Source organism: Euleptes europaea, chromosome 7 (assembly GCF_029931775.1).
Source record: "Euleptes europaea isolate rEulEur1 chromosome 7, rEulEur1.hap1, whole genome shotgun sequence".
Lineage (NCBI taxonomy): Eukaryota > Metazoa > Chordata > Lepidosauria > Squamata > Sphaerodactylidae > Euleptes > Euleptes europaea.
In genome coordinates, this window is record NC_079318.1 from 53,030,064 (window position 1) to 53,042,740 (window position 12,677).

The 12,677-nt window shown below is 43.3% G+C and overlaps 1 protein-coding gene across 1 annotated transcript in view; it reads left to right on the top strand.

The window, feature by feature from the left end:
- INTS7 (integrator complex subunit 7) overlaps nucleotides 1-12,677 on the top strand; it is a 42,100-nt gene that overhangs the window by 12,667 nt on the left and 16,756 nt on the right. The window contains exons 8-12 of the mRNA XM_056853229.1: nucleotides 1,629-1,746; nucleotides 5,551-5,685; nucleotides 8,290-8,387; nucleotides 10,001-10,240; nucleotides 12,300-12,437. Of these exons, the coding sequence (XP_056709207.1) occupies nucleotides 1,629-1,746; nucleotides 5,551-5,685; nucleotides 8,290-8,387; nucleotides 10,001-10,240; nucleotides 12,300-12,437 (729 nt within the window). The remainder of the gene's footprint in view (nucleotides 1-1,628; nucleotides 1,747-5,550; nucleotides 5,686-8,289; nucleotides 8,388-10,000; nucleotides 10,241-12,299; nucleotides 12,438-12,677) is intronic.

A 12,677-nucleotide genomic window follows, 5' to 3' on the forward strand; every position in this document is an offset into this window, starting at 1 on the left:
TTACCTGTTGCAAAAAGAGAAAATATTGAGTAGTTACTATTTTTAAATGTTGCAGGGGCTTAGTAAAAAAATCACTTTTTCTTTTCACATTAGCAATTTCTTGTTTTGCATGAAAGCGACTCCGTTTTTGGCATGTGAAAGTTCCCATCTCGTTGCATAATACTGCTTTTCCTTCTGGCATGTCATAATAGAACAAATGTTATTGCTCTGGGGACCTCTGTGCAGCAGTCGGTAAAAAGAAAATACTTTAATTAACAGGGGAAAAACCTCTTGATGTCATCTACACAGTTCCATCATTTTTTTAAAGCTGGTTGTTTTCTGATACATTTGTGGTTATACACGATTGAGTATTTAGAGGAGATACCAAAGTCTACATTTGGTTCGAGTTTTTTTGTACAAATTGAAGACCTAGATTAAGATTTTGGTCCTTCTAATTATTGTGCTTTTATTCTTCATGGTTGTAGATGAAAACGTACAGGCGGTGTCTGCCAAAATGCAGAAATCAAGCTGCAAGATTCATTTGTGATACCTTTTGGCATTGTCCCTTCCTGACAGTAGCATTTTTCTACGATCCTCACATTTTTTTATCCCCCTGCCTTCCATTTCCTTACTAAAACATTCACACTGGCATGTTGTTGTTTTTTAAAATCATCACTGACTTTCACTTTGTTTCTGGGCACAATTCCGAGTTCTGTTTGGATCTAGAGAGTGCTAAATGGTGGCATCTAAACAACCACCATTTTCGTATCACCATCCATTGAGATCTTGGTCAGAGGCTTTCCCCAAGTGCCCCCACCTTCAGTAGTGAGGCTAGGTGGTCATCTAATTTATGGACTAACCTCCCCAGAATTGCCTGTTTGGCATCATCTCTCTCTTGGGGCAAAAGGTTAAAACAGTTTAATTTGCCCAAGTATTTGGTGAGGAAACATGAAAGCTTTGTTACTGACTGTTAATAGTTTTTATATATTGTAGGTGGTTGTTTAAATGGTTTTATCATAGATGGTTTTATTTTGGATGTTGCTGTTGTAAGCTGCGGTGGGGGGGGAGGCTATATGAAGTGGGAGGGTAAAAAAAAATTTAATGGTGCATTGGGAAAAATAATTGTTTATTTGGGTTATATTGCCCTTACACATTTTGCCTAAATATAGGGTCAATATAACTGAAATATACAATTCTTATTTCCACTACACCATGTTCTGTCCTTTGCTCCATCTTTGGTGAGGCCCTCTTCTCCTGTGTGTGTGTGTGTGTGAAGTGCTGTCAAGTCGCTTCCGACTCATGGCGACCCTATGAATGAAAGTCCTCCAAAATGTCCTGTCTTTGACAGCCTTGCTCAGATCTTGCAAAATGAAGGCTGTGGCTTCCTTTATTGAGTCAATCCATCTCTTGTTGGGTCTTCCTCTTTTCCTGCTGCCTTCTTCTCCTGTACTTAAAAATATTTTAAATCAATTTTATAAACATGAATTTCAGTGAGTTTTTTCATGTGCTCCTCTAGGAATCATCAAGCGACACAATGCTGAGTCGTGTATATACATGCCTGAATAGTTGGTCAACACATGTTGAGGATTTTTTTTTTTGAGCAGAATTTTTTCCTTGAATTAAAAAGATTCTTTCTCTTGGTTTCTTAGGCACTTTGTGAATGTGCTCTTCAAACTCCTTATGACAGCTTGAAGCTAGGCATGCTATCTGTACTTTCCACACTGTCGGGGACAATAGCCATCAAACAGTATTTCAGCATTGCTCCAGGTATGGATAGATTAGCTCAACCCTTTCTTCTTTTTCTTTTCTTTTCACAGACATTAGTATGTGGTGATGCTTTAGTCCTGTGAACATTCTTAATGTTGAACAGTGAATGGTGTGGAAACACTTCCCAAACTGTGGGAGCGGGTTTAATTTTCCACAGGAACATGATAATGACTGAGATCTTGAACTGCGACTCTAATCCAGTGACTTTTGCCGGAAGATCACTAATGGGGGCGGAAGGGGAAGGAATGGCTTTGCGTGTAATGGTGCAGAACAATTCCCCATCTTGTGCTACTGCTATCTCTTTGAATATCCCCACTCCATTTCCTCTGGTTAACAAGCACACGCTTGGGAATGCATGTAGCTAAGTCATTGGTGCCTACTGGCTGCAGAGATAAAAAATAAAGCGAAAGCTGGTGGTGCAAAATAAAGTAAATATGTATTTTATTACTCAGTTTAAAATCCCCCAAGATCCCTCTGCATTTCTCCTACAGGCTTCTTTGGGGGAAATCCGTTAGTCTTGCAGTATTACTGCAAGCTTGAAGCTAGGCATGCTGTCTATACTTTCCACACTGTTGGGGACAATAGCCATCAAACTGTATTTCAGTGTTAACAGATTCCCCCAAAGAAACCTGTTGGCGAAACACATAGGAAATTTTAGGAATTTTAACTGAATAATAAAATATATGTTTGCATTGCTTTGCACCATTAGCCTTCACCTTATTCTTTATCTCTGAGTGACTGGTGCAGCTCTTTTATTTTCTCCTTACCCATTGGCTGCAAACACATCAGCTTACAGGGTTAAAGCATCTTTAGCACCATAATCACATATCACAACCTCCAGGTACTAGCTGGAGATCTCCTGCTATTACAACTGATGTCTAGCCAATAGAGATCAGTTCTCCTGGACAAAATGGCCGCTTTGGCAGTTGGATTCTATGGTATTGAAGTCCCTCCTCTCCCCAAACCCCACCCTCCTCAGGCTCCACCCCAAAAACCTCCCGCTGATGGCGTAGAGGGACCTGGCAACCCTTGTCGCAGACTGGCCTGGAGAAAAATGCCCTTTCCCTCTCAAAGAGGCTTAATGTTTGGAAATGGGCTGTTGAAATTTTTAATGGCATGGAGGCAAACAACATTACCTGATAAATAACAGCCCATTAAGCCTCTATGAAAGGAGCCCCGTGGCACAGAGTAATAAGCTGCAGTACTGTAGTCCAAGCTCTGCTCACGACCTGAGTTCGATCCCAACGGAAGTTGGTTTCAGGTAGCTGGCTCAAGGTCGACTCAGCCTTCCATCTTTCCGAGGTCGGTAAAATGAGCACCCAGCTTGCTGGGGGTAAAGGGAAGATGACTGGGGAAGGCACTGGCAAACCACCCCGTAAACAAAGTCTGCCTAGTAAACGTCAGGATGTGTCGTCACCCCATGGGTCAGGAATGACCCGGTGCTTGCACAGGGAACCTTTACCTTTTTAAGCCTCTGTGAAAGGGACAGGAAGTTGGCAACTGAACCTGCCTCTATATTTGTTTAAAAGATTGACAGCCTGGGCTGTCCAGAATTTGCTTGAGTTTCATCAGAATATTTGTGCATTCCGGTTCATGTTAAGTCCTGTTTATGCTGTTGGATTTGATCCTGCTTAACCATTGTGACCCTGCTGAATTTGAATTATGGATGTATGTTAGCATCCCATTCTCCCTCCAAAGAATTCAGAGCAGCATTTTAATTACATAGCAATGTCTGAGGCCTGTTAGACTGAGAGAGAGTGATTTGCTCAAGGCCATTCGGTGTGTTTCAGAGCTGAATGGGGATTTGAACCTGGGTTTTCCGGATCAAGCCTCACACTGCACCACACTGAACTAAGCAGAAATAAATGCATATGAGAGGATGTGCATAGCATTAAGCATTGATCCCATCGCTTAGGGGAGGCAACATACATGGGATCAGGGGTCACATGGTTTTGCTACTCTCACTTATCCTTTCACTGTTGTCTGTCTTGCATCTTTCCTGCTGTTCTGTTGTCAAGCCTTTTCTTTTCCATCTAACGGTGATGCTTTGCTTCTTGCCTTTTTTTGTGACAAAGAAGTGAAACATGACCCTCTTCCAAATTCTCTGTGCTTCCAGGGAATGGGGTGAGAAGAAGACCTTTTCATTTGCGTGGGGCTTTTGCAGGAGTTGTCTGGGTCTGTCTCCTGGAAAGCTAACACAAAGGGAGGCAGACCGCCTCTCTTGTGCTCTCTGCTATTTGTGGAAAATTTGGAGGAGGAGCTCTTGCTGCCACCAAGAGTGAGAGCTACTCGCTATTGGGGAGCTGGGGAAGGAATTCATGAAGTTCTTCCACCTGGAACCGTGGGCACTGGAAGTGACAGCATTTGCTTCATGCAGAATTGTTTCTCAGCGGCAGGATAAATTAGAGGCATGGAGGGTAGAATGGAAAGAAATCTGGAGAAGTTCCTTAAACCTTTTTGAGTTCAAGCAAAAGCAAAATGAATACCGTATATACTCGAGTATGTCGAGTTTTTTAGCCATGATGTTTGGCTTTAAAAACTCACCTCGGCTTATATTCGGGTCAATACAGTAATTCGCCTGCTGGGCCCTCTCCCAGCGCGCTCCCGCCGGCCAGCTGATGGGCGGGCTGTCCCGCCTTCTCCCCCCCACCCCACCTGATCACGCCTTCTGCGCGGCGGCGGCGGTTTCTTCCCCACCCCACCTGATCGCGCCTTCTGCGCGGCGGCGGCGGTTTCTTCACCCCTCACCTCCCCCACCCCCCCACCTCACCCGGGCCAGTCCTCCCGCTTGCCAGCTGACCCTGCGGGGCCTCCTGCGTGCAGGGAGGGGGCCGCCGCCGCCTGCCTGCGCACCTGGAGCCCGGTCAGGTAAGTCTTCGGGGGGGAGGGGGTGCATTTCCCCCTCGGCTTATACATGGGTGCCTAATTTCCCCCCACTTTGGGGGTGAAATTAGGCACCTCGGCTTATACTCGGGTCGGCTTATACCCGAGTATATACGATAAGTAATTGATGGGAGGAAAGCCAGTTCGATGGGGCTTGTTACTGTTCAGTACACATGTGGAGAGTGTCATGAATTAAAACATTTATGAATTGTTGGCGAGGATTAAAATAAATTTTTCAAAAAATTGGCACTCCATAAATTATTAGGTGTAGTGTAGCATCAAGCCTTGTATCAAAGGCAGCTAATACATTAAAGCGGCATCTCCTACATGCTCCATAGAGGATGGTACAAAGTTGTGTTCTGTTGCCCCAGAAGGTCGAACCAGAACCAGTGGGTTGAAATTATATCAAAAGAGTTTCTGTCTAGACATTAGGAACAATTATCTAACAGTGGTTCCTCAGTGGAACATGCTTCCTTGGGAGGTGGTAAGCTCTCTTTCCCTGGAGGTTTTTAAGCAGAGGATAGATGGCCATCTGTCAGCAATTCTGATTCTATGACCATAGGCAGTTCATGAGAGGGAGGGCATCTTGGCCATCTTCTGGGCATGGAGTAGGGGTCACGGGGTGTGAGGGGGGTAGTTGTGAAATTCCTGCTTTGTGCAGGGGGTTGGACTAGATGACCCTGGTGGTCCTTCCACCTCTATGATTCTGTGATTCTAACCTCGGTTTGTGAGCCTTATGAGCACTCTGTTCCCAGCTGATGGAAGACCTTTGCCATTGGGAATCATGCGGAGACTTGTCATTGCAGCTTGCTCTCATTAAAGATATTGCCCCAACTTCTTAGCCTTTCTCGTTCATCAGCTGTCTTATTGTGTATGACTGGCAGTGCTGAGTTGCTTAAAAATTTCCTTCCACTTCTTTAGGAGCTACAGCTGCTACAGCAAGGTCATCGGACCTAGTGAAACTAGCGCAGGAGTCCTGTTACCATAATAACCAGGGTATTGCGGCTCATGGAGTGCGAGTTCTGACAAATATAGCTGCTTCCTGCCAGGAAACAGGTAACTGTGGCAGCCATCAGTTCATAATTAGTTTAATGTTCTCTGTGAAATTATCCTGTTCTTGTCAAATTGGAGAGCTCTGGGTGGGCTTGATATTTTAGCAACTTTCGTTTGCTGATTCCAGATGGGTAGCCGTTTTGATCTGTAGCAGCAAAATAAAACAGGAATCCAGTGGCACCTTAGAGGCTAACATAATTTACGCCAGCTTAAGCTTTCATGAGTCAGTCCTTGCTTTATCTATGCTTGAAGTATGCACCCATTGGGCTGATGTTAATGTCAATACAACAGAAAGATAAGGGAGGAAGTTACACACAGAGCTAGCTCCAATCAAAACAGTAATCAATTCACTCAGAGCCGGTAAGCATCACTCCCAGCTATTATTAGGTAGGCAAAATAGAATTAGCACCTAAAGTCAGTAAGAAACCAAAAATCCTTGTTAATACTTGGGGAAGAAATAAACTTGCATTTATTAATGAATTCTAATTCAGCAATTTTGCATTGGACTCTCCCTTTGAAGTTCTTTTGTAGGAGAACAGTAGATTTTAGTTCAGCAGCCCTGGAAGAGTAAAACGGTCACCCACTGATTTCTGAGTATTGCAATTTTTGATATCAGGTTTGTGTCCACTTATTGTTTTGCATAGAGACTGATCTATTTGCCTATCTTTTGAGCTTTGTCCTCTGAACTTTAGGCTATCAAATGCCAATTTTAAAAAAATGCTGTATGTAAAAGTTTTTAAATATTTGAAGAAGAAAGGTACACAAGCCCAGAAAGCAAACCATCAGTGTCAGAGTGAGGAACACGAGGCTGTCCTGCCCCGAGAGGTAACGCAGCCACTCAGCTGCATTGACACCTGAGCCTATGGGAGTGCTGCTCCAGCAGCCGACCTCCTCCAGAGGGGGTTTGAGGGCAGCCTGAGGGGCAGCGCAGAGGGAGAGGGGAATTGTCTCATCAAGGGAGCAGGCAATTTCATGTATAGCGCTCCCTGGTAGAGTGGCAGAGTGGTTTAGTTCTACCTCTGGGAGAGGGTAGTGAGGCCTGTCTTTGGTCATAAGCAGACCTGGTAACTACAAGCTTTAAAGAGAGTTTGCCGCAGAACCTGTACATAAAGAAATCTTTGTTGTTTTGTTAAACTTCCTGCTTCAGTAATCCCCATACTCTTCAGGCCTAGCACAACACTTATCTCACAGCAGCAACCCAAAGCCTTTATACTTGACACCCTGAGAACGTTTTGTAACTGTGGGGAAGGTTTATATCTCAAAACCAACAAGGTTCCCCAAATTGATCAGAGAGGCAGTGTGGGTCCCCTCAGTTTCAAGAAATGGCCTTTCACAAGTTGGTGCATGACGCGGCAGCCAAGCGAATTGGCAGCCTGTCCAGAATAACCATCAAAAAGTCCTCTGCTACTTAGAAAAATGTAGTTTATTTTACAGTGCAAAGATATAATACAGATACCTCTTTCACACACTCCGCTCATAGCATCCTGCATAGAACTTTAGTTTCACTCCAATATATACACCTGGTGGACGCAGCCACCAATCACAGTAGATACCTAATCATCCTGACATTGCTACTGCATTGCATCAGCCACCTGGCTATAACTGGATCAGGCCAGCTTTCTCTAGCTCCCCGGGGACTTTCCAGGCTGATTGCATCATCATTAGATCCAACTGATCTATCCTGCACCTGTCAAACTAAACTGACAGACTTGTAATCTTGACAGTGCAATGGGGTATAGATAAAAAATGTCACAAACTGGTGTCCACGGTGGTGAAATACAAAGACATAAAAAATGCTTAAGAAAGGCAGTGTGGGTCCCCTCGGTTTCAAGCAAGGGCCTGTCACAATCAGTTTTGGGCAGGAGTTGGTAGAAGGTTCAAGCTTAGGCCCTCAATGGTCAGCCAAACCATAGAGGAATCCTTGTTTGCAGCTGCTACTCCAACTCCCCTCCCAGTCCTTATGCCTTTGCAGTATAGGGGTGTGTGTCCCAATTGTCATCAGGCCCTGCTGCTGGCCTGCCCCACCCAGCGATGTTGCCAAGCTGCATCTTTGTTGTTTCGGCATTCAGGACTTCCTTTTCTGCCGCTAGGCTCTCATCACAGCTTTGCCGAGCTTGCCTTCGCAGGGCCTGCTGTCCTAGTTGAAGTACTGTCCTCCCAGACTTGTCTCTGTGCAAAATAATTACTAGATATACTTACCTCATTAGTAAATTAGCTTTTGTCATAGTTTAAAATACCCCCCTAAGGAAATTGATGGGTCTGAGATCAATAAGCACATCTGTCTTCTCCTCCCTGAGCTAGTTTGATGAAGTCTAAACATGGTGTTGCCATTCCATGTGTATCCAAGCTGAATAGATGTGAATAACTTTATGTCCTCTCTTTGCACAATTAGAACGGTAGGTAACTGGAGCTGACTGGCTTTCCTGTTGGTGTATATTTTAAATCTGCTGGGATTAGAATTTTTTAAAAATTTGAGGCTCTTTGTTCTGCTGTGTTACTGGGCTGAGGCAAAAGTGATGATAAATTACATCTCCCTTTACAGTTGTGAGTATCGTAATAATGCTAGTGCTAGTAAATTAGGGATAAAATGTAGATCTTTTTTCCTAGATCTTTTGCTGTTGGAGCAAGATGCAGTCTTTGGCCTTGAATCCCTCCTTGTTCTTTGTAGCCAAGATGGCAGTCCAGGTCCCCAAGCAACTTTAAAGGTAAATGTTATCTTTCCCCCCCTCTGTAATGACACTGCTTTGTTCCTGGTCTGATGAAGTGTTTTATTAGCTATCTTTTGTGCTAAATGTAAAAAATGTATCAGCCTTAATACCAAAGCAGTATGAAATGTACTCTAACCAATGTTGGAATTCAAAACCTCGACAAGTCTGAGTGTGGCATTTGGGGAGCGTCAGGGAAGAATTTCAACCTACGTGTTGCATCCCAGTCCTTGCTAAAGTAAAGAACTGCAAGAAGAGCAAGCAGATCTGAGGATATTTAAGCCCTGCCCTCATAAGAGCTTTCTTATTAAGCCTGTTTGCTTAGTCTGAACAACAAAGATGCAGATTGCTGTAAGGAGGTAATGCTTTCTGTTAGCCTAAGGGGCCTTTAGTATTTTTAAAGCATGCTAATATGTTGTTCATTGTTCTTAGGTGTTCAGTAAATTGATTTTAAAAATAACCTTTTATACCGTTTTTTGCCATCAAGTCACATCTGACTTATGGTGACCCCTGGTGGGATTTTCAAGGCAAGAGGCATTCAGAGATGGTATGTCATTGCCTGCCTCCGCATCACGACCTTGGTATTCCTTGGAGGTCTCCCATCCAAATACTTGCTGGGGTCGACCCTGCTTAGCTTCTGTGATCTGATGAGTTCAGGCTAGCCTGGGCTATCCAGGTCAGGGATAGTGGCAAGTTGGACATATCCTATATGAATCTGTCTGAGAGAAGCCAATACTTAGTGATAGGGCATCCGCTTTGCATGCAGAAGGTCTCAGGTTCCATCCACCGCATCTCCAGCTAAAAAGGGTCAGGCAGTAGATGCTGTGGAAGACCTCTGCCTGAGAACCTAGAGAGCCACTGCCAGTCAGAATACACATTACTGCCCTTGAATAGACCAACTCTCTGACTTGGTATAAAGCAGCTTCGTGTGTTCATGCAAGGCAAAGAAAAAATTTTTTTGCTGTCAAGTCACAGCTGACTTATGGCGACCCGATAGGGTTTTCAAGGCGAGAGACATTCAGAGGTGGTTTGCCATTGCCTGTCTCCATGTCAGGACCCTGGTATTCCTTGGAGGTCTCCCATCTAAATACTAGCCAGGGCTGACCCTGCTTAGCTTCTGAGATCTGACGAAGTTAGGCCAGCCTGGGATTATCCAGGTCAGGGCCTTAGCTGCTCATAAATCAATTCTGGTTCTTTAAAAGGCAGCAAGTGGAGGACTGGAGTGTAGATGGGGCTAGCAAAGCAACCTTATGCAGAGTTAGTCCAGTTTAATCCTGTTTAAATCATCTGGCTTCGACTGCATTAACTGTGTAGGATTTTGATAATAGGCTCCTTTATCAGAGTTAAACCTCACTTGGTTCTAATTCTTTTCCAGAGGCCTGGAAAGCAGTTTCTGTGAGGACTTCCTGTGTCTCTGTTACACCTTACAGTAAAAATAATTGCTTCTGTGAATCTTCCCTACATATGCTTTGGCAGAGCGTCACTATATTATGTGCTCGTACAACATTTCGTTAACCTTCATTTTGTAGCTTCTTGCAATGGAAGGGGGAAAAAATGCAAATCTTTTTGAAAGTTGGCAGATGCTGAAACCGCCCTGTTTGTTTTCAATGCAGATTGCGCTCACTTGCATGGTGAAGCTGGCCAAGTGCCGCCCCCATCTCAGCCAGTCTATTGTGGAATCGTTGTTGACCCAGCTGCACAGCGCTCAAGATGCTGCCAGGATCCTCATGTGCCATTGCTTGGCAGCCATTGCCATGCAATTACCTGTCTTAGGGGATGGGATGCTGGGAGACCTGATGGACCTCTATAAAGTGATTGGGCGATCTGCCTCGGATAAACAGCAGGAGCTCCTGGTAAGAAGATGTGCCTTGGAAAAAAACGTTGTTCTTGATGTACTCTGGGCCGGTCTGGTCTTGTATTGAATAAGCACTTCATAAAATACTGATGTACCAGTGTTAAAATTGGTGTGTGCATAGAACAGTCAGTTTTCTGTATTGGTAAACACAGTGTGGTATCTTTCTGCCATCTCTTCCCTTCAGAGTGGGCACTCTGGGAAAACTGCCTCCCTCTTTACCACGCTTGATTCATTATTAACGATTCTCTTTGTAAGAACTTGGCAAAGCGCTTCCAGAGAAGCGCAGACTGTATTGGGTAGCTGCTTTACATAACTAAAAAATGTCATCGTTCCTGGTTCTTATTGTTAGCGCTAAAAGTCAAATGCATTCTGTGATGCCCCCAGGAGTACTGTTGCCACAAGACTGAAAAAGTATTGAGGACCAAGAGCACAATCTCCCATTTTTCAGGAGCACGCAGTATTCCCCAACATCTAGTTATGAAGGCTTAAATATGGAGGACTGATACTGTCATTGAGGCCTTGGTTGTGAATGTTCTCCCTGTTATCTGACTTGTCACAATCAGTGGACAGAATGAGAAGTACGTGAGCCGCTGTTCTTAGCATTGCTGGCTTTTTTGGTTATACTTTTTAAAAAAAAATTAATGGAGTGATGATGATAGGAAGAGCTACATTATTATTACTACACTTTTACAATTTTACACTTTTACTACAATTTTAGGCACTTCTAAAATTAAAAAAAACCCAGATGGTTCTGGTCCTCAAAGCTTCTAGTCCAAAAGATAAGACACACGCAACAGAAAAAAGCAAACGGGAGGAACAGAGATCTGAAAAGCTCAGCAAAAGAAGAGGATTTTTGTGTGTGTGCAGGAAAATCAATCTAGGAAAGCCTGAGAAAAAAAGATAAGGTTTGAAAAATCCTTTGCAGCAGAACAAATTTCATTCAGTAGGAAGATTGCTTCAAAAATAGTCACATAGTCAAAAAGAAAGGAATAGGAGAGGCAACCAAAGTAAGATGTGGCTTAAAGAGACAAGAAAATGAATTGTGGGGGCATACAGCTGAAGGAAGAGGTGAAATATGAAAAGGAGTAAATGATTAAAAAGTGAGAGAAATTTAAATTTAATTTGGAAGATAAAAAAAACATTGAACTTTACAGAGGAGAGTGACGCAGCCAAGCCTGTTTTTCTTATTCAGCCAACAAAGGAACTTCAAGTCTGAACCCCAAACCGAAAATGTTTGAAGACTGTTCCTATGTTGTTCTTAATCCCCTTTCATTCCTGTAGGTGGCACTTGCTTGACGTGGACGCTGTGCTTATTTTGCTACCTTGGCACAACACAGTGCAGCTGTGAGATTTTTACAGGATCTCTTTCTCTTCTGTCTCTTGCCCTCATGATAAGGATTTTGGTTCAAGAAATTACTTTGCCCATGTTTCCCTCTGTCGTGGTCTCCTGTAGCATCCATGTTCCGTTCACCTCTTTTCTCCAGTATCCTTAAATTGTGTGTGATTTTCCCAGAATTGCTTCTTGGTAAGCAAAGAAGAACTTCAGCCCCGTTCCATGTAGGCATTCCCTGTATTTGATATTAATGCATGAACTCACTAAAGGCTTTTTAACAGTCGGATGGATTATGAGCATTGAAACAGCTTATTACTTGAGTTAACAATGTTTTGATACCGTCAAGTTATTCCCATGATTGATTGTGACTTTTCCCTTGAATATGTTTTTGCTTTTTAATATCCATTGTAAGCCTCTGAATTATAATGCAATAAAGTCATTCCAGTTCTATGTTTACTAGCCCAAGTCTGAAATCTGATCATACCACTTTAGAACAAAAGCTATGTAATGCCTTTTTTATTAGGACCAACCAAAATAACACAGAACGTATAAACTTTAAAGTTCTTCAGTACACTTCATCGGGTCGTGTTAAAAAGGGAATATCTTGAGTGGGACATGCATTTGCTTGCTCCATTGGGGTGATCGAGTGCAGATAACTGCTAATCGTAATGGAGAGCTTTTTGCTACGTTTCAGCCTTGCCATGTTCATTGTTTCCCTCTTTAGGTTTCTCTTGCCACTGTGATATTTGTTGCCAGTCAAAAGACTTTATCTTCTGAAGTTAAAACTGTTATCAAACAGCAACTTGAAAATGTCTCCAATGGATGGACAGCTTACAGGATAGCCAGACAAGCTTCCAGAATGGTAAGTGCAAACAATGGCCGTGATATAGACTTTTTATTTTTAGACAATCGAAAACCCCCGAATACAGTCCACATCATGCCTTTTGTTGGGGCCAACCAAATGTCACATAACAGTGTGTAAGCTTTTGAGTTTTGCAGAATTCTCCTTCAGGCTGGATGTTACAAAAATTGAAACAGCTCTGCATTTAATGTCTAACAAACACATGTCTAGGACTTAACACAATTTCCTGAAGCATTTTCC